The sequence below is a fragment of the Ovis canadensis genome, chromosome 6 (assembly GCF_042477335.2).
Source record: "Ovis canadensis isolate MfBH-ARS-UI-01 breed Bighorn chromosome 6, ARS-UI_OviCan_v2, whole genome shotgun sequence".
NCBI lineage: Eukaryota > Metazoa > Chordata > Mammalia > Artiodactyla > Bovidae > Ovis > Ovis canadensis.
In genome coordinates, this window is record NC_091250.1 from 76,194,779 (window position 1) to 76,217,149 (window position 22,371).

The following is a 22,371-nucleotide window of genomic DNA, read 5'->3' on the forward strand; positions in this document are numbered from 1 at the left end:
GAGATAGTTCTAACCACTTGACATATTATCTTATGTTTGTATCAGTTCACTTAATGTTTTCCATAGCTTTGTGGGGTAGGCACTATTATCACTCCCAATCTCCAGATGAGGAAACTGAGGCACAGAGAGGCTAAGTACCTTGCCCAGCGTTATCCAGCTAAGTAACCAGCAGAGTCTGGCTTTGAACCCAAACAGCTGGGGTCCCGAGTCCATGCTCTTGGCCATTATAACACATGACTTCTCCTTTAACATTCAGGATTCAATAAATGTTTTTGACTCAATGAGTCAACAACAGAAATCAAACCCAAGCTTCTCACACAGATGAGGATTTCTGAAAGAAAAAAACCAGTGCCATGTGAACAAAAATCAATTCTAAGAACTATACGCAGACATAAAAAATCCCATATAAATGCTAAGTAATGACAGCGAATTTGCTACAAAGACCAGAAATAAGCCTGAATGAGAAAAGATACTCCCTACCCTTCCTGTTTATCTATTAGTGCTAATCTAGTCAGTAGCCACTAATAGAATTACTTCGGGAAAATCTATTCTAAGAGGAACCAAGGGAGGACACAGATAAATAAAGCTCACATACAAATACTGGAATCTCAAGTTCATTCACCGTTCATTTCTGAAAGTGTCTCTACCAGACCTACTGATCTGTATCATCTCTTCCCCCTTTGTCTCCATCTGGGCCAGGGTATAACAAAAGAGGAAGGAGACAAGCAAAGCTTTCACAAAAAGCAATGCCTGGGAAAAACACCCCTGATACACTGAGAACTGGCTGCAAGTGGCCATGCCTGAACTGGGAGGTCCCGGATACAAAGACTGTAGAGGATGCATGAACACAAAGCCTTGTTGACCAGATTTCAAACTTTTTACTGTTGCTACTGGACAGCACGTTGTGTACAGACCAGCAGCATCAGCAGCACGCTAGAGCTTAGCAGAATCGCAGTACCTTGCAGTCTGGCCCCAGGACAACTGAATTCGAATTTGCCAACGTGGGCAGGAAAGTTTGAAAGCATTGAAAAGGACTGGACCACATGAATGTGGGGGACGGTGGAAAGGAAGGGAGGCATCTGTCCTGAAGCAGTGACCCTCTGGCCTCCCTACCCTGCCTTACCTTCAATATTCCTGCTACCTCCATTCCAAATGTCACATAGCCAGTGACCGTAAAGCTGATGGAAACGGTCACTGGGAGTGGGTGGACACCAACTCAGACTTTGTGGAGTCAATGGCAACAAACCTAGAGTCCCAGTTCCACAGGTTACTGGCTGTGATAAAAGAATTATTTAACCTGCTTGAAGCACCAATTTCTCATCTGTAATACACGGGAAATAAGCATGGTGCCTGGCATTAGCAGGAAAACTGCATGTTCGGGTCCAACAGAGTGCGGGGCGCAGGAGGAGAGTGAGGTCAGAAAAGGGGCCAGCCCTGCCTGCAACCCTCCAAGCCAGGCTCCCTCTGGACTTGGAGACAGAGCAGACGGAACTACTTCATCTCCAGATGCCAGAGATCAGGACTTCTCATTCCACGTCAGACCTCAGAACCAGACTTCATTCCTCGGAACCAGAAGTGACTTAAGAACACATTCATTTTACAGCCAAGGAAGCTGGAACCCAGATAGTTTAATGCTTGGGACAATACCACCTTCCTTACCCAGTTCCTTTGTCGTGAATGCCAAAGAGCAGTGTTCTAAATGCAGATCTAATTACTTCTCCTCACAAATATCCTGAAAATGATTTATTATACACTCAGAGAAGACAGTAGGATGGGGTGATCAAAGGCCCAGGAGACCACCTTCGAATACATCTCCACCACTGATTGTGTGACCCTAGTAAAGTTATGTACTCAAAATTTCTGGAGCTTACCTTTTCACCTGTAAGAGACCCATCAGACCATCTTTAATGTCATTTCTAGCTACAAGCATCACTGACTCAATGGACATGAATTTGAGCAAGCTCCAGGAGATGGTGAAGGACAGGGAAGCTTGGCATGCTGGGGTCGCAAAGAGTTGGACACGACTGAGCAGCTGAACAAGCTACAAGCAATTCAGTCCAGATGAAATGCCAGTTTCTCTATGGATGTAATTTTCAATACTGTCCACGAGATGGCAGAACACTTCCTTTACAGAAGTCCAGCATAGTGACACAAAGGGAAGAAATTCTAAGGAATTAGTACGTATTTTTCAAAGCATTCAGTTTTCAACAGATTAATTATAACTGGATGTATCTTAGTGTTACTCATTCTAGTCAAGCATTTGGCCAGCAGTAAGCCATATGCCATGAGAAAAGGAAAGTTTTAAAGGGCTAAATTAGGATTTTAAGGTATGAAACTCGGATGAGCACAGGGGCAGATGCAGAATTAGGGACATTGATAAGTGCAACCTGGCCACCCAAACACGACAAAGAAACTGCCTTCTTGACAAATGAAGCACAAAAGGCGATTATCTACAAAACGTTTGGACATACAAACATTTAAAAAACATTTTCACATAAAGAATCTGAAAAAGAATAGATACACGTATATGTATAACTTGAGTCACTTTGCTGTATACGTGAAACTAACGCAACACTGTCAATCAAAGATACTCCAATATAAAATGCAAAGTTTAAAAACAGCATTTTCACATGGAAAAGTGACACAAAATAGACAAAGAAAAAAATAATTAGATTACAAACAAAGTTTTGCATTTAAAAATGCAGAGAGATTAAACACCCTGTGCTGTCCTGAAACCAAAGACAGACCTAGAAGAAGGACTGGTAAAATCAGAAAAGATTTTAGTTAATAGTTTTGTACCACTATTCAGGTTTGACAAGGGCACTACGGTTACGTAAAAAAAGGGAAGCTGGGTGATGGGAATATAGGATCTCTCTGTACTATCTTTGCCACTTTTCTGTATATCTCAAATTATCCCAAACCAAAGTTTTCATTTTAAAAATGGACAGAAAAGCAAGAGGAAAAAACAGCCAAGAAAGGACAGAAACATGGAGTTCCATAATAAACACAGGGTTTTGTAACTGACAAAACAAATGTCCTAGTTGATAACTTAAGAGGAGGAAATTTAAAGTAGGAGGTAGTAGCTCACATGCAATATAACTAATAATGTGAATAAATAAAAATGGCAAAGCCTAGAGAACAGCGGGCAGCGGACAAAGGTGTCTTCTGGGGTATTAACAGATGGAATTACATGCTGCTGCAGCCTTCCTGAAAAACAATTTTGCAATAACTGACAGAAGCCATAAGCCGATAGCCTTTGACCTGGTAATACTGGTTTCAGCAATCTGTACCAAAGCAATGATCTAAAGGGAAAAAAAGCCACCTATTCCTATGAAGTTGCAGCTCTGCTCTGTAGTACTGGAAATTGTATGACTACTGGGTATCTAGACAGATTATGGTGCAATTATTTAAATAGAATAGTATTAATAGAATTAAGAATAATAAATCTGAGAACTGTGGAAAGGAACAGGTAAAACAATTTTTTAAGAGTTCAGTACACGCAATGTAGTATCCTGGATGAGGTCCTAGAACAAAAAAAGGCTATCGGTGGGAAACACTGGAAAATGGGAATGAACAAAGCCTATTTTAGTTAGTAATATGGTGTCAATATTATTTTCTTACTTTGGATAACTGTCCATGATTATGAAGATGTTATTATGGGAAGATAGGTGGAAGGTAATATGGGAACTCAGTCTTGGCGACTTTTGTATAAATATATAATTATCTTAAAAGAAAAAGCTAAAGAGCTCAGAATCATATACAAACTTATGCATACACGGCAATCAACTAAAAAACACATTCACTGTATAAAAAAGTAGGTCGGCTCATAAAACACTGGCAGAGTTATAAAAATACTTTGCTCTTGCGGGAAGGCGGGGGGTAGTGTGGGGAGAAGAGATCATTTATGCTGCTACTTAGATTTTCACTGAGCAACTGATTATCAGGATGTTTAGACTCAGAGTGGCTAGAGGGAATTTTGAAATATTCACATCCTGATGGCCTAAAAACAACTTTTATTTTTCCAGCAACTAGGTTTCATTGAGGGAGTAAGGAAGACACTTTTTCTAACAATCTATTTATTCTCCAGGGACTGTATTTAGAATTCCATCATACATGAAATTAAATATTTTTTTGTCCCTAAAGAAAGGACACCTTCTGCTTGTTTATGAGGCACTCAGTTCCTGGGTTGTTGGCAAATTAAAAAGAATGGAAAGGGTTAACTAAAGATACCCTTTAGATATCTTTAGATCTATGGAAAGCTTGAACATCTGGGAACCTACATCTTGCCACTTCTGCCTGCTTAGGTGCCCCAGCAGCATAAACAGGCAAGGAGAAACCAAGAGGCAGATGGGACAGGCCAGGGGGTAGTGGCGATGGAGAACCCCTCCAAAGTGGCCTCATCAATGTCAGTTCTAAACCAACGGACTTATTCCCAATTTGTAAAAAATAATTTCATTAAGTGTTGCTGGAAACAGCACTGAAGGATTATCTGAGCCTTCCCTGCACGGTCTCCCCCGGCCCATATCCGTCGCAGGGTGGCGAGACCCTGCATCCAGAGAAGCACAGCGAGACTCAATTTCCCCAAAGGGGCTCCATGTGCGTGGGGCATCCAAAGTGTGTGGCTCTGCCAACTGCCAGACACTCAATGAGCCCCTCTAGCCACCACTGGCCCCCTGACCCCGTCCTTCCTCCTGTTTTGGCCCAACTTTTATCAAAAGCCTGGTTGAAACGACATCACTGAGGGATGGTCTGAAAACACCTGTGGCCCATCCATTTCACTTCTAGACTTCACCTCTGACTCAAGTCAGACCAGAAAGCTGGTCCACACTGTCATAATTCTCCACCAGTTTACTTGAAATGGGTTTGCCATTTGCTTCCAATGAGCAAAATTCAAATTTCTCTCTCCCTCTCTTCCAATGAGCAAAATTCAAGTTCTCTCTCCCTCTCTCTCTCTCTGTGTATATAAGTGTGTGTGTGTGTGTGTGTGTGTATCTATATACATACTCCAAATAAACATATATATATATATTTGGAGTATATCACATTAATTGATGGTGGCCCCTAAGTGAAGCTCCAATTGAGACTTTTTTGGGGGCAATCTAATAAGCATGAGCTCTGGAGCCAAATCCTGACTCTGCTATTTAACTAGCTGCTTAACTTCCTATGCTTCAGTTTCCATATCTGCAATAATGAAACTCAGTTCAGTTCAGTCACTCAGTCATGTCCGACTCTTTGCAACCACATGAATCGCAGCACGACAGGCCTCCCTGTCCATCACCAACTCCCAGAGTTCACTCAGACTCACATCCATAGAGTCAGTGATGCCATCCAGCCATCTCATCCTCTGTCATCCCCTTCTCCTCCTGCCCCCAATCCCTCCCAGCATCAGAGTCTTTTTCAATGAGTCAACTCTTCCTGTGAGGTGGCCAAAGTACTGGAGTTTCAGCTTCAGCATCATTCCCTCCAAAGAACACCCAGGGCTGATCTCGTTCAGAATGGACTGGTTGGATCTCCTTGCAGTCCAAGGGACTCTCAAGAGTCTTCTCCAACACCACAGTTCAAAAGCATCAATTCTTCAGTGCTCAGCTTTCTTCACAGTCCAACTCTCACATCCATACATGACCACTGGAAAAACCATAGCCTTGACTAGATGGACCTTTGTTGGCAAAGTAATGTCTCTGCTTTTTAATATACTATCTAGGTTGGTCATAACTTTTCTTCCAAGGAGTAAGTGTCTTTTAATTTCATGGCTGCAGTCACCATCTGCAGTGATTTGGGAGCCCAAAAAAATAAAGTCTGACACTGTTTCCACTGTTTCCCCAACTATTTGCCATGAAGTGATGGGACCAGATGACATGATCTTCGTTTTCTGAATGTTGAGCTTTAAGCCAACTTTTTCACTCTCCTCTTCACTTTCATCAAGAGGCTTTTTAGTTCCTCTTCACTTTCTGCCATAAGGGTGGTGTCATCTGCATATCTGAGGTTATTGATATTTCTCCTGGCAATCTTAATTCCACCTTGTGCTTCTTCCAGCCCAGCGTTTCTCATGATGTACTCTGCATATAAGTTAAATAAGCAGGGTGACAATATACAGCCTTGACATACTCCTTTTCCTATTTGGAACCAGTCTGTTGTTCCATGTCCAGTTCTAACTGTTGCTTCCTGACCTGCATATAGGTTTCTCAAGAGGCAGGTCAGGTGGCCTGGTATTCCCATCTCTTTCAGAATTTTCCACAGTTTATTGTGATCCACACAGTCAAAGGCTTTGGAGTAGTCAATAAAGCAGAAATAGTTCCAGTTTTTCTGGAACTCTCTTGCTTTTTCCACGATCCAGTGGATGTTGGCAATTTGATCTCTGGTTCCTCTGCCATTTCTAAAACCAGCTTGAACATCTGGAAGTTCACGGTTCACGTAGCTGGGCTACTGAATCCCTTAAATTTTTGTGAGGATGAGAGTTAACAGAAATGAAGTCTTTAGGATTATGTCTGGCAAAAAATTAGTACTCAATAAATATACATTATTACAATTATTTTATAATAGAGCCCTGGAAAAACCATGGCATTCCATCAGGACCTGAGATGCTTCTACCTCAGGCAGAGTGCAGGCACAGAGGGCAGGAATCTGAAACCCTTCTCTCCCCCCAACAGGCTTGGGGTCCCCAAGAGTGCCAGTGACTTTCTATAGCAGGGAGACCTTCAGAATCTAGGTCCCCTAGACCTAGGGGAGGGGTGGGGGAGTTAGAAGCATACATTGTTTGCAGAAGTTCTTACAGGATTCTGAGATGCCCTTACAGGAATGCATACCATTTACTGTAAGAATCCTCAATGTAAATAATCACCAGGAAGGACAAAGATGAACCCAAAGGTCAATGCTCATAACTGTGCCAAGTCCTATATGCTGAAAAACCATGCTTTTTCCTTCTCCCCAGTCTGATCTGTCCTAACTCCATCTACTATCCCAGTACAGACAGATGCACTGATTATCCATTATGTTTTCTGTGGCTTCTAAGTGTTCTTATAAGTCTTCTCAGATCTTTTATGGAACAAAGAAGGATATAAAATAAATAATACAACACATACACTTTTTGTTTTGAACTAAGTACAACTTCAGTTACTTATGAGAAAGCTGAGCCTCCTTATTCACATAAATTCCTAATAGGTGCTGGAATAGACATGCTGGCAATAGAACAGGGGAAGGTCAAGAATTCAGTAAGCAATAAACTGGGAGGAAAAAAGAGAAAGTGTCATCTTAGGTAACAGCTCAACCAGGCCTCCTATTCCTGTTACTAATTTGATCTGCATTCTGTGCATCACCCTCCTGGTCTACTCTCATCAGTTTCACACTCAGCTTTACAGACATCACTGGCCCAGCCCTTCTGGGGTAAAGCAAAATAATGCTGCTGCTCACCTTTCTTCCTCCAGCCTTTGCTGACAGCCCTTGTAAAATATCTGGTAGAAAAGCAAATTATTCACAGCCTGCCTTCTTGTGTTACTGCGTTCCTTCCCTTTCTCACCATACAATTTATCTTTAAAGGTCAGGGTGTCAGCAGCAGACCAAGAACTTGTTCAGAACACCGCTGGCTCTGGCGCAGCCATCATCCAACCAGTATGTGCTTAGAACGAAGCTCAGCAAATTAAGAGCAACGGAGATTTCAACTGCAAGCCCTGGGATTCTTACAGAACCAATGGCAATATGGCAGCTTTCAGCCTAGGAGCTAAGGTTTTGAACCTGGTTGGTGTTCCCCACTTAACTACTGCTACAGGAACCTATTTGCTGTTTTATGCATAGACATAGATCTGCTTTGGGATTCAGAAGAATATCTAGGTCCTGCTACATAAGATGCAAATGAAAATGTGTTTAAAAAGCAGTGGGAAAAAAGCTATAAAAAAGTATTGACATGAAGCTTTTTCCTTTCTTCTGCATTCTTTCTTTAGATTCCTAATGGTGTTACTTTTACATGTATTCAGTGCTGTACTCTCTTGAGGATGGGGATACTTACAGGGTAAGTGCAGACCACCACAGGCCACTCATCCCCACAGACCATCAGCTGCTGGGATGATGTACCATGCCCTGGCCAAGAGTGGGGAAACTGAGCCAGGAATCCCCTTTCCCATGGACCCACCACCCTAGCTCACAGTAAACAGATGACCCTCCATTCTATTACGGCACCTGTGTCAGGGGATGCGAGGTACCTGAACTGGGAGTGGGCGGGGCCCCAATGCGTCACCCACTGAACACACCGCTATGCTGTCTGCCCGGGCTGGGCAGGTCACTACTTTGCTCCTTCCTAAGACATCATGGAGACTGTGTGCCTAACACAACCCTCCCCAGGCTCACACCCAGCCCCATACCAGGCTTGAAGGCAACAGCAAGCGGTGGGCAGGGGCAGGGATAGGGAGGTGGGCAGAGCCCGAGGTGCCAAGAAAAGGGGAACAGGGAGCCGAGAAGCAGAGTTAGGGAGGTGGCAGGACTGTGCATAAGCCAAGGCTCCAAGCCCCCCAGTGCACTCTCCACCGCCTCACTGGACTTTGCTTACAGAACACAAAGGCAAAGATAAAAGCTTTAAGAACATCAAGTGAGCAACTGCACAGAGAAACACAGGGCCCTGATTCTTAGGGATCAATGTACAACTGTAACAGCTCATACCCAGCACGAGAAATCCAGAGCAAAAGTTCACTCTCACTTTCCACCATAAAACAGGCCAGTGTTTACCACAGGGATGGCAAGGAACTTTCACTGTGCACATGTATGAGCTGCCCTGGAGGAGATGGGCGTGAGGGGTCCAGAGCACCTGTTCAACTCCCCTTCCACTGCATTACAGGGTAGAGCCTGGCTTATCTTCAAAGGCTTCTGAAGCCCACCTGTTCAAACAATAATTTTATCATGTTGCACAAAGAACTGATGGAGTGAGATACAAGCAGAGTTGTGATGATTACAGAAACCCTCCCAAACCTAACTTGGCTGAAAGGATTTACTTTAAGTGTTAGGGAGATTAGGAACGAGAGAGGACTCAGGGATAATTGCTTATTAAGTGGCTCTGGGTTAATAGTTTATAAAACCTGGGCCATTATCCCAAGTCATTATTCTGATGCAAGAATATAACTTGGTCACTGAAAGCACATTTCTTACAAACCTTAGCTTCTGGGTCACTGTTGATACTACAAGAATCATCATCATCGGCATGTGGAACATTTCTAGAAAGAAAAACAGAAAATGGGACTTAGGATTCTATTGCAATCTCCAGCTGCACAAAGCCACACCTTCTGGCAGGTAAGTCCAATGTCCTACCTGAGTTTCAAGGATGCATAGCGCAGGGTGGCTCCTTCAAACTCTTTTAAACTGGGGTCCGGGTTGACTGTGGCCGCGTGCAAGTCCTAGAGGAAATGAGATCCCTGTTAATGCAGAAAGGCAGAAGGCCCAGTACACGGCCTCAGATATTAGAAGGGAGAGAAATCCTCCCAGCACGAGGCAGAGAGTGTACGTGAGCTCAGGCAGAAAAAAAGGCATGCATGGGCTGCTGATACTGGCTCAGTGCAAATGCTGGTTCTTACAAGACAACAGGAACCTGGGGCGACCAGTCTGAAGTCATTCACAATGGGAGACATCAAAAAAAGCGACATGTGTGAGCCCCACCGCCTGAGCCAGAAGCCCCTCAGTCCGTCCCTGCAGAATGCATGATTTTCACAAAGAAGATGCAGCCACAGCCATGCAAAAAGGACAAAATATTGAATGAGCTAAAATCTGACAATATACTTGCCTTCCAAATGTCACTATTAATCTTTCCCCCATTCAGAACAGCAAAATCACTCCATGGCTGTTTCTAGACATACAATTATTCACATAGGAAAAAGCACATTGATTTAAAAAAAAAAAGAAAATAATAAAAGGGTAGAAAAGGAAAGAAAAGAAAAGAAAACACACACAAGACACTGTTGTTAGCATTGATATTCACGGGATGGGTTAGGGAACAAATTCACTCTAACAGCAACACGTAGCTTGCTCTCCCTAGATCCACATCGTCACTAGAGGCCCAGGGTAGGAGGGCAAGAGGGCGCTTTAATTACTTACCAAGACAAATGGCTGAATGTTATTACCAGACAGGGAAGTTATTATCTACATGTGGTCTTAAAAGCACACAATATGCATAGGAGTATTAAAGGCCTAGCATACCTCATTCCATAAGAATTTTTTCTCTCCTATTAACCAAAAGAACTGTTTTCTTGAGTTCATAGGCTGGTCAATGAGCTGGTTGAAAACTGGGGAGTGTCCATAGCTAGGGGCATAACTAAACTAGGGGCCAAATTATCTCCACTTCAGAAAAAAACAATAATAAAGGAGGGTAAGGCACCCTGCCTGACCTCATCTTGCTGAGATTTAATCTAATAAAAAAGAGTCTAGACAATCTAATGTAAATTCCCCTCATTCATACAAAGCTCTACTTCCTTGCCACCCAAGCCTCTTCACAAATTAATATTCAGTCACAAAATGCTTTCCTAAACATAGTTATAGGACGAAGCGTGAAGCCTTGCCTTGCTGGCAAACCTCTTATAATAGACTTAGACTCTAAACGACTCCTTCCTTCATTCACCTCAGATAACATGTGACCATCTTTTTTCTTTCTACTCCATTAACTGAATATTCAAGTATTTTTTATGTGACGTTTGGGGAATTAAATGATACTAATGAGACACCCAGGTACACTCTCACGAACTTGTTCCACTGATCTGTCAGGCAGATCTCTTTTCTTGAATAAGTCAACAGGAGGAACTCTTCCACCAAGTAACTTTTCAACTAAAGTTCTTTGAAAATGAGATGGTAGTGTTGACCCATAGCTTCGGCACACAATGAATACAATTTTCAAAGCCACTCAGAACAGAAGTGGCTGAGTTCAAATATCCCAGGTGTTGACAAATGCATTTATTTGGCTCTGAAGGCCTCTCTGAGGGCAAAATCATTGTAAATTTGGATCTATCATCACTGCACAGCTGGAGTCACTGTTGCTTTCTTTTCTGGATTAGGCAGCTGACCTGCAGTTTTTCAAACTTAGACCACTGGGTCTATTTATTTTTTAAAATGATCTCTTTTACAGAGCACAGAACAGGAAAGTCATCCAGCCCCTCACCTCTTTCCTCACTCCATCCTCCAAAAAGTATTCGGTTTTCACTAAGGAGAAAATATTACAGGAAAATCTTCAACTTGTCAGTTGGGAGGACCTGCTGCTGCTGCTAAGTCACTTCAGCTGTGTCTGACTCTGTGTGACCCCACAGATGGCAGCCCACCAGGCTCCTCTGTCCCTGGGATTCTCCAGGCAAGAATACTGGAGTGGGTTGCCATTTCCTTCTCCAATGCATGAAAGTGAAAAGTGAAAGTGAAGTCGCTCAGTTGTGTCAGACTCTTAGCGACCCCATGGACTGCAGCCCACCATGCTCCTCCATCCATGGGATTTTCCAGGCAAGAGTACTGTGAAGCCCCTAAAATTGGTGTGGGGTTTTGTGTTCTCCCTAACTGCATTCTTATGAAGAAATTTTTTTAAAAGGCATGTGTCTGACAAAAGTAATCTGAAATCAGAAATCATACTCAAAAGACACTGTGTTGGGATTATAGAGAGTGAAATAAGAGCATTTTTAAAAACAAGTATTCAGAAAAGGCTCTGGCATTTAATCAAACATTTCTCTGTACATGTGTGTTTAAATTTTTGTACATACATATTTACTCACTGGATGCAGGAGTCCCTGTAAAGTAAAAGTTGTTTATGCTTCTAAGATTGTATGAATTCAGCTCTCATGCTATGGAGACATGAGTCAGTGGGCAAACTTCCAACAATCACATTTTATAGATTTAAATAAACAAAGGTGATATACAGTGATTTTGCAAAATCTTAAAATAACATATAAGTATTCCTAAATAAACCCTTTAGCACAGAACTCAAGCAAAGAAAAATGGAAACTAGTGTGATTTACTATGAACAAGCCAGAGTCTTTTTTTCCCTCCTAAATTTAAAATTTTCACTGACACTGAAGATGAGAAATGTTCTCCTCCACATAAGTGATCGTAATTTTTCTTTTTTAAAATCAAGGGCAACGAAGGACAAAAACAACTTGTCTTAAATTTTAAGAATGATATTGTCTATTCATCTATTTTTTTAATTAAGAGAGAATACAACATTTTAGTTAGTAATTTAAAGAAAAAATAAACCCACAGAGATGCTTGGGTTCTACAGAAAGTCTGTAGTTTGGGTGATAGGAGTGAGGGATGAAAGAAAAGAGAAAGACAATAAAAGAGGAAAAGGCAGGTGGAGTAACCTAGGAAAGACAGACACAGGACAGAGATAAAAGGAGAACAGAGACCATCATCTGTGAGCAACAACCTCTAATTGATCATCTCTCGGACAATGCAGCTAAAAAGCCTTGCATAGCGGAGAGATGCTGGTGTCAGTATTATGGTGGGCACACACTCTCCTGGTGCTTGCCATGACCCTGGCCAGGCTGCAGCAGCCCTTATCCTGATTATGGTGATCATGCTCAGGTCTGAGCCCCAAAATCCTAGCTCTGGGGGACTGACCCAGCACCTGGGGCATGGCACCTGCCGTGACCCTTCATGACCTTTCAGCATGGTGCCCTTCATGACCCCTTTAAGGGAATCTGATTGTATAACTACAGTAGAGTTTTCTTCTTCTAGATTTCTCTTCTGGGATCTTAGAAAGCAGTTCCTCAAATCAAACAAAATTGATGCACTGTCCTTCTGCTGGAACAAAGCTAAGAGTTGATCCTTTGACAATGTCCACAGAGTTTTCCTGAGGATGGGGTCCAAGGGGATGAGAAAGTCCCTGGAGGTGCTACGAAAGTCTCTATGAAGTGGTATCAACATGCAAACTGGAGAGCAAGAGTGAAGGGTTGAACCCGCGGACAGCTGGGCAGACAGGGAAGCCCATGAACATCCCACAGTGGTCTTGACGAAGCCATGATCACATCACCACTGCATGCTCTTCGGAAGCTATGAAGTCAACACAGCCGTCTGGGAAGCTCGGGTTCAAACCCTGCCTCTGCCCTCACCTGCTCTGTGAACTCAGTGCCCTGCATATCAGACAGGGCTAAAGAGACTTCCCACTGGAGTGTGGATACCATGAGGTCAAGAATGTGAGCCCTTGGCCCAGGGGCTGGCTGCCTGAAGCTGCCCAGGAAACAGCACTGTCCTCTACTCTTGCCATGGAGAAAATAAAGAAAGGCATTTGTACGAATAAAATGTTTGAGAGCCCAAGGACTACAGAGCATTATCAGTTATGCTTCATAATCTTCTTCTGTCAAGATTTGAGCCATGGCCTTGATCATAAATGGCAGAGCACCTGGAATCTGGAATTCTGAATCAGCCAGACAGTGTTTGTTAATGAGCACTGTATCCATGTACATGAGATTATTTTTTCCTTCTTTTAAAACTGCTTTCTATGTTTTGTTGGATGCAACACTATCAAAAGAACAGTTATGGTTTGTCATGCAAACATAATACAAAACAGTTTTTAAAAAATCTAACTAGAAAACAGATTGACAAACGCTTGTGGAATTAAATTAGTCTGTGTGAGCAGCAGCACAATTTAGAAACTATAAACTAGAGAAAAATCAGGAGAGTTGAGGCTCTAGCGCCGGCTCTGTGGCTGCAATAAGTCAGCGAGGAGCTCCCTCCCGCTATGAAGCCAGTTTATTCCTTCATTCAGCAAATATTTAATGAACGTTGCCACATACCAGGCACTGTGCCAAGTGCTGAGGATGCATGATGAGGGGGGCAGGTCCCAATCCCCCAAAAAGGGAGGCTGACATGCCTCAAGTAAGAATACTACAAACAGACACAGTGCAATGAAGATCAAAGGGCTCAGAAAGCAGGCAAATGAGAGCAATGATTCCCAGGAGATGCTAAGATGAGGCCAAAGTATTTAAGCAGAAGTGACACATAAATAAAAACAGACTAGATTCACTAGAAGACTGGCTTTTGTAATCCCTCGGCATATAATTTCCTGGAAAGCGTATGATTTTTTTTTTTCCTTTTTTGGAAAAGTGCAAGTTGTTCAGTTGTGTCTAACTCTTTGAAACCCCACGGACTATAGCCTGCCAGGTTCCTCCGTCCATGGTATTCTCCAGACAAGAATAATGGAACCATTCCCTTCTCCGGGGGATCTTCCCAACCCAGGGATCGAACCTCGGTCTCCTGCATTCCAGGCAGATTCTTTACCATCTGAGCCACCAGCGAAGCACCCCTCCTTCTGGGGGTGGGGCAAAAGCATAGGATAAAGGCAGACTCTCAGGCCTCACCCTTAGAGAGTCTACCTCAGTGGCCTAGAGTAAGAACAAGGAATCAGCATGTTCTGCAAGCCCCAGAGGTTACCCTGGCCACAGTCCTTGGTTCAGTGGGCTGAGAAATACTGCTGTAGCATTCCCTAGTCCCTTCTCAAAGGTTCCTGCCAGTTCTGAAATTGTAAGACTCCATGAGCAGGTCAGGAAAATGATGACAGACCGGCCCCTTTATGTTGCTATCTTATTTCTCAATGCACGTGAAAATCCTCAGGTTTTAATGCAATGCAATTGCAATTGAACAATTGAAAATTGTTCTCCTAGGGACTTAGCTGCACAGGCCACTCCCAGACTCCAGCAGTGATGCAACAAGAACAGAGTAAACTGATCACAAAGAGATCACAGTCCTGAGAATCAACCAGACCTCCCCTTGCTCTGGAGCCACTTTTTTCCTCCTTGCCCTTATTCTTAAAGAACTGGGAAACTCCTTCATCTGGGAAGATTCTAAGTAAGACTTGCTCACGGGCCAACAGTTACTCATTAAAGTATTTTATGGAGCTCCCTCTTCTCTCTAAGACGCAACATCTAAGTAATTTGGAACAAACTGATGGATTAGGGGGAGACCGTCGCTGGGCCAAATTTCAGCGGCAAGTGCTTCCCGTCCAGTTTATAAACTTGCAAAAATACTGCTGGCGTCTGCAGAGGAAAACACTATGCGTTGCGCTTAACACTTCCCTGGTGAACTTTGGAATGTGAAATGTACAATTTTCAAACTGTAAGGAAGCCTTCAGTCCTAGACTTTTGTGAAGCTTAGTCAACAGATTTGGCACTTACTTTTTTTTTTAAAGCCAGCTCAGGAAAAAGCTGTATAAAAATATGCGTTTCTAACACGACATATTACAAGCTTCTTCTCGCCCTTAACATTTTGCTTTCTCTCATGTTTCCAAATTAATCAAAATAGATTCTATTTAGGGATCAAAGAAATGGCATTAAAGAAATAGTCATTTTTTCTCAACTGTTATTAGCACCTGCGGCTGAGTACCAAAGAACTGATGCTTTTGAACTGCGGTGTTGGAGAAGGCTCTTGAGAGTCCCTCACACAGCATGGCAATCAAACCAGTCAATCCTAAAGGAAATCGACCCTGAATATTCACTGGAAGGACTGATGCTGAAACTGAAGCTCTAACACTTTGGCCACCTGATGTGAAGAGCTGACTCATTGGAAAAGACCCTAATGTTGGGAAAGACATAAGGCAGGAGCAGAAGTGGATGACAGAGGATGAGATGGGAGGCATCACCGACTCAATGAACATGAGTTTGAGCCAACTCCAGGAGATAGTGAAGGACAAGGATGCCTAGCATGCTGCAGTTCATGGGGTCGCAAAGAGTCAGACACGACTTAGCAACTGAACAACAAAACAATGTTATGAGAAGAAGTCATTTTCTAGAAGGCTCTGCATATGTCACCACCCTCCCCTGGAGTGAGATGAAGACATCCAAGGCTCTCCAAAGCCCCTGATAAACAGAGTGAAGCCTGGGGTGAGGGCAGGGGCCAGCACCCCTCCACTCAGGCTTGACTCCACCAGGGAGTAGGTGTGTGATTCTGGGTAAGCTCCCTCGCCTCTCCATGCGGGCTGTCAAATATAAAAAGGGAACAACAACTACCATGCAGATGCATAGGGTTTTATGAGGAGTAAGGAGATAAGCTGTGACGCTGGTGCTATAAATACTCGACCTCCCTTAGCGCCTCTGCTTTAATATCCTTGTCAGCACCTGCAGGACCTGGGAACATGGAAGGCTGGGTCTTCCCCAACCTCTCCTCTCTACTACCTGCTTATCCCTCTGCCCCTAGGATTTCAATGTACTGCCTTTTCTATCTGCTTGGTTTTTTGACTCTGTGGATGGCCTTATGCACAGGGAAAAATGTGTATGGAGCAAACAACCAAAAGGTTGATCTGAAGAACATCCATCCCACTGGTCTATTAAAGTGCTGGGTATGAGCCTGTCTTTGAAATGTCAAAAAGCTACACATCTGTTAACATGTGTCTTGGAGGGATAAGACTTAATCCAACATGATGGCAACAGACGAGTGGACTAGAACCAACTTCAAGGTGGAAATTCACCCAGTGCTGGGGCAGATCACGGGATCTGGAATTGAGAACTGGGCATCTGCCCACCCTGACCTGGTTACTCAGCTCACTGAGCCCTAGTTACCTCTTAAGTGGGAAACAGAATAGCCGTCTTCTCTGCCACATGAAGAGTCTTGAAGGGAACAAATGAAGTGACATTTATGAAAATATCCTGAAAGCTACATTAAGTCATGAATAGCTGCTGGGAGGCTGAGCAGTGGAGATATGATGGAAATACTGAATTCCAGGAGAGGAACTGGGTGGGCGGGCAGGCAGGCCTTGGGACACAGTTTGAGCTGGGAAGGGTGCTGGGCAGTGACAGGGAAGGGAGGGAAGCGGGCAAGGACGGGGGCAGAGCAGGTGACGGTGGATGTCAGGAAGCTCAGGGATGCGAACGTGGACTGCCACCTGGTCATCTTCCCCAGGGTCAGCAGCCTACCTGTGCTGCGTTCTTCTATGCAGAAAATATGAAAACAAAAGTCTTCCATGTTAATCAGAGCGGTAAAAAATCTGAGGCACTCAAACCCCGAGATGCTCACCTTGGGCCTCACCCCACCCACGCCTCAGCCTCCAGATGCGGGCTTCAAGACAAACTTCATTTCTTCCATATACGGAAGACGAGAGGCTCACTGAAGAGAAAGCAGTATCTCAAAGTCAGTCTGATCATCTCACCTCTGGACAAAGAGAAAGCAGGTGGGCTGAAATCTCAGAACCAGGGAAGCCAAGTGAGGAGAACTCTGGCCTGGAATTCAGGAGGATTTGGGAACCCTGAGTTCTAGACCCAGTGTGGCTGCTGGTCACTGGCCTCTCTGTGCCTCGGCTTCCCGGTCTGTGATGGATGGACACTGGTGCCAGATGCCTCCTTGGCACCCTGGCATTCTCAGCTTGCAGGGCTCTCCCTGGAGGTGAGGATGGTAAAGGAATGCAATAGGAGAGTGAAGTCCTGGGCTGGAGAGACTCTAACAGAGATGCCAAGCAGTGCAGGTGAAGATGAGAGAGGACCTCTGAGTCTCACTGAGGGCCCAGGGGTGTCCTGGCCCACTCGGCTCCTGGGAGCCGCGCTGAGGTCCAGGGAGAAATGCCAAGAGACACCTGGGCTGGCATGGAGGAGGATTCCACTTCCTGGTAGGCTGAGTTGGTTCATCTCCACCTCCCAGCACACCTCACACAAGGTGAATAAAAGACTGAATGGGATTTGCTCTGGGAGTTGGAATATTGCGCTAATAAAAAAAAATTACCAAAATTGCCCAGTGATAAGCAATGAAATCCTAAATGGTTCAGTGGAACTGAAGCAGGTGTCTGATCATCAGGGCCCTGAACCAATAAACTGAAGCCCCAGTCTATCAACAGAGGGTTACAGCTTGCTCTAACCATTACTTGAAAGATGGAGAGTTTGAGGCCCAGGTGGAGTGAGTGAGATGTTGAAGCCCAGTAACAGCAAGAATGTGGTTGGAATGTAGGTCTTCCTGCCTCTTAGAGAAGAGCAAGTAAATAATGGAAGATGTCGTTTACTTTTAAAGACAGGAAGGGTAATAATAGCAGCAAATATGTTGAGAGGCTTTTGGGTAAGAGATGCAGCTCAAATTCCTTCCATGTCCTCAAAGTAAAAGAAAATAAGTTGTTTAAAGAACAAAAGACTGTGGTCAGAGAAAAGACAGAAGTGCCTGGGTGTCAGGAATCAAACCTCTTTTCTCAAAAACAAAACAAAACACACATTACTTAACTGTGACCTTTTCCTACTGGAATTCTCTTGAATATTTTGTTATCGGGATTCAGAAAGGTTCACTGCAGGAGTTTCTGTATTAACAACGATCATGATGGAATTTTTTTTAATGCCTCAATTCTTTGTTTAAACATCAGATTTCTTCCTCAGGGATAGAACAAATTTATGCTGCTAATTATTTCTAAAATAATGTCACTTCTGCTAAATAAACAGATTCTCTTTTTTTATTTCTTATTAGAAATTAAGCATTTAAGGGTTCTCAAGGGTTATTCCTTTAGACATCCTCTCTGTGCAATCAAATGAGCCCAAGGATATTAATAAGATGTGTGGTAATTATAACACGTCAGGCCAAGAGACGTTCTTCCATGTGTAAATATTTTATGGAACCAGCACTGTGAAGTGGCACCTACAGAGTAAAGTACTGCCTCAGTGAGCCCTAGGGAATCTTAACCACTTCTCATTAATCAGCCTCTCTTACTTTCTGTACCTGAAATGGTATTTAAAGCGACCAAAAGCCATTAAAAAATAAAAAGATCCCTGAAAGATGATATTAACACTATTCACAAAGAGGAAGCATTTCAGAGGTTTCAAATGCAACATGCATAAAAATTGGAAAGCTTACCTTGATGACCTGTTGGGGCAGAAACAATGAGTCTAAAGAGAAATCACAAGTTACATCCATTCTGCTAAGCCATGAAAAAGATACTTCATTTTACCTCGTTCTCTGGGGTGGGAGATGACGTTACAGAACTAAGGGACCCTTTCCTAGAACCCTGAAGATCTGCTGGGATGGAGACAGGGCGTTCCCACTGAGTCGTCCCTGTTGGTATGTGCCAGTAATAGGTCCCAGCGATGTCACTGACTCTCTTCCAGCCCGGTGGCAAATCTGGATCAGTCTGAAAGGAGTGGTCACTCCATATATCTGCTGGAAAATGGAAGAAAAAAAAAAGAGAGAGAGAGATGGTTTTATTAAAAGAAGAAACAACTACAGTTTTCTGGTTTTAGTTCCAATAGTCAGAAGAACTCCGCAGGCAGATATGTCCATAGCCCAAATGAGAACTAAAGCCATCCTACAAACACCAAGTATGTTAAGAGGGGGAATACAGAAAGGAAGAAAGAACTGCAAGGTTGACCCTTGATAACACGGATAGAAAGGACCCATTATCATCATTTTATAGTTCCAAGGACCCTATGAACAGGCTAAAGCTCCATTAGTCAGAATCAACTACTCAAACAAAATCTGCAAGATTACACACAAAATCTATGGAGCCCCTTTGTAACTTAGTAAGATTCACCGTTTGGGGTCACACACCCAGCAGTGAGTTCGATTCTAACTTTCTTTGCTTTCTGGATGACTTGCTGGATTTATGGGTACTGCACTTGTTATCTTTGCTTTAACAACTCCTCCCATTTGATGGTAAACACCTAAAAGCAGCCATGTCTTTTGTAACACTCTGGAATTCCAAACTGCACACAGAAGATCCCCAAAGAAGACAGACTGATAAAGCCTCAGAATTCAAAAAGGAACTCTAAAAACAGAACAATAATGTAAATACAGGAATGAGCATAGTGTGGAACACAATAGAGAATGGTGGGGACTGTGGCAAACTGGTGAAAGTGAAAGTTGCTCAGTCGTGTCCAGCTCTTTGCAACCCCATGGACTATACAGTCCATGGAATTCTCCAGGCCAGAATACTGGAGTGGGTAGCCTTTCCCTTCTCCAGGGGATCTTCCCAACCCAGGGATGGAACCCAGGTCTCCCACATTGCAGGCAGATTCTTTACCAGTTGAGCCACAAGAGAAGCCCAAGAATACTGGACTGGGTAGCCTAGTCCTTCTCCAGTGGATCTTCCCAACCCAGGAATCGAACCGGGGTCTCCTGCATTGCAGGCGGATTCTTTACCAACTGAGCTATGAGGCAATCCAGTAAGCATGTACAAAGTCCAAAGGCCTTTAAATTAAAAAAATAATTCTTTATGCACTGTGTGTATGTATGTGTGTATGTGTGTGTGCGGGGTGGGACAAATAAAATACATCTACTGGGCAATTTCTGCCATCTCTGGACCATATCAATATTTTATTAGTTTACTGGATGATTATTTGCTTTTAAATATCTCATTTTGGGCTTTCTTATAAAATGGGCTAAAGTACTAGAGAAGAGAGGAGAGAAGAGGAAGCAGAGTAAGAAATCCATAGAGTGAGAGGCATGATGGAGAAATTACAAGCAGCTGGATGAACATACATAGGTAGGAAGACATAATCAATTTGCACTCTACATTGGGGGATCACTTTATTCTGAGGAGAGGCCCTTTCTTACGTGGCCATTCATAAGAGGCTGGAGCCAGTACAGCAATTCAAAGAAACTGGGCTGGCCTTGCCCTGTGCAAATGTCACCGCATCATGTCACTGAGACTGCTACCATCGCCAAGATGAAAAAAAGAAGCCAAACAAAGACGTTGATTAAGATGATGGCACAGATGTGCATTCATGAGGGTGTTTGGCATCCCAGCATTTGCTTTTCTCATTTAAATCTGTCAGAGGCAAAACTGCCGCTTGTCTCAAATTATGATGGAAACTTCCCCTCCCCCTACAGGAAATTAAGCATGATTAAATAATTTCAAGTTACCCAAATCTTTCACAAACAACTCGAAGCAAATATGTGCATACACTCCTCTGTCTTGTCTCCTTGTTGGGGGGGCGGGGTGTGTGAGGGTTGTTTCTGCAGTTTGGTTTAAGGCCAAGGGGTAAATTAGGTCCCAGTGTAGAAACGGATGCTATTTTTTCAGAGACCTGAGTAAGATCAGCTTGGGGGAATTCAGATGAGTAAATGGGGATGGGAACAAAAGAAAGAACACAATGGCTTCAAGTCTGAGGCCTGCTGACCTGACCAGGGTTACAGAGCTGGTAACTGAGCACACCAGGACCCACCCTGGACCTGGGTACATCAACGCCAGGACACTGCCATTGCAGGCTTTGCATAGGGGCCTCCCTCCTTTACTCCCTCATTAAATCTGCATCCAGTAAACTCAGGCCACCTCAGCTGGTCTGTGGATCTGCAGCCTCTCCCATTAGAAGCCTGAGCTTCAAATTCCACCCCCAGACACACGGCGGAGGCTGAGATCCCACCTGTTTCTCCCCCCGCCCTTCCCCACAGGATCTCACACCTAAGAAGCTTTATGGTCTTCTGTCCTGTCATCGCTGCATCCCTGCCTCTTACTGAAGGTGCCTTCAAGGAGAAGAGGTTCACTGGTAGGTGTGGAAAGGTACAGGTGTCCTTTCCAAGTGGCCCACTTCACTGTGTGCAGTTCTGTCCCAGAAGCAGGGCCTGCAAGTCCGAGTATAAAAATAGCAAGGCTGATAGCCCCAAGAAAGTCCCTCTTGTGCTGAGAATCTCTTGGGCCAAGAGTGATACTTGGCAAAGGAACAAGGGGCCTGTCTGTGAGCAGCAAGGACCCGCCTTTCCAGCCGCCTCTGGGCGCCAGTGCCCAGGCCTGGCTCCACCCCTAGGACTGGGCTCTCCTCCGCAGTTGGGTCTGTGAGTGAGGCAAGCCAGCCTCTCCTCACCCTCTCCCTTGGGCTCACTAGCAGGAACCGAAGGGTCAAATGGAAACAAATGAGCATCTAGCAGCAGCTGGAAATTTCCTTTTCTGCTCAGGAGGCCACAGGAAGGAGGGATGGGTGAGCTGGTATGCTAAATTTGGTAACGTCTGCAGCACAGAGCACAAAAGTCTCCCTCTGGTCCTCTGAATGGCCCTCACTCCCTTCCTCAACAGCTGCTGTGTGCCCAGTGCCTCAGTGTGCAAGGCAGGGGGTGAGGACCTTGTGAACAAAGAGGAGACAGATGAACTCCTTCCACAAACATTTCCTGCTTACTCTGTGCCAGGCATGGTTCCAGGGCTGGGGGCACAGAGGTCATCAGATAGACCTAGCCAGACCCTGCATCCGAGACCTGGGTTCTCAAGCATCAGTCACCTGGAGAACCTGCTAGAACACAGATCGTCGGGTGCCAGCCTCCCACCCTCCACCCCCACCCCAAGCTTCTGACTCGGTCGCTCTGAGGTGGGGCCTGAGACTCTGCATCTCTAACAGTTCCCAGGTGCTACTGATTTCATGCTGTTGGCTTTGGGAACCAGACTTTTTAAGAACGACTGGTCTGGGAAAACAAAAGGTAATCATTCTTATCTACCAAATGCCATCTGACTCCTGGCTTCAGAAAACAGAAAATGTGAATTATACTTCA

General features: G+C 44.1%; 1 protein-coding gene and 1 long non-coding RNA gene across 12 annotated transcripts in view; one reads left to right on the top strand and one right to left on the bottom strand.

Moving 5' to 3' along the window:
* The window catches only part of APBB2 (amyloid beta precursor protein binding family B member 2), a 381,548-nt gene that overhangs the window by 102,037 nt on the left and 257,140 nt on the right, over window positions 1-22,371 (bottom strand). For 3 of the 11 annotated variants that reach the window (XM_069593936.1, XM_069593932.1, XM_069593933.1), the window contains 4 exons: window positions 18,848-19,053; window positions 9,758-9,820; window positions 9,289-9,374; window positions 9,134-9,194 (listed from right to left, as the gene is read on the bottom strand). In XM_069593936.1, coding sequence (XP_069450037.1) covers window positions 9,134-9,194; window positions 9,289-9,374; window positions 9,758-9,820; window positions 18,848-19,053 — 416 coding nt within the window. Of the gene's footprint in view, window positions 1-9,133; window positions 9,195-9,288; window positions 9,375-9,757; window positions 9,821-18,847; window positions 19,057-22,371 lie in introns of all 11 variants that reach the window. The other 8 variants (XM_069593934.1, XM_069593930.1, XM_069593931.1 and 5 more) reach the window with 3 other exon arrangements.
* LOC138442505 (uncharacterized) lies at window positions 9,080-16,302 on the top strand. The gene is made up of 2 exons (XR_011257753.1): window positions 9,080-9,270; window positions 12,787-16,302. It is a non-coding gene; the product is annotated as an uncharacterized lncRNA (long non-coding RNA).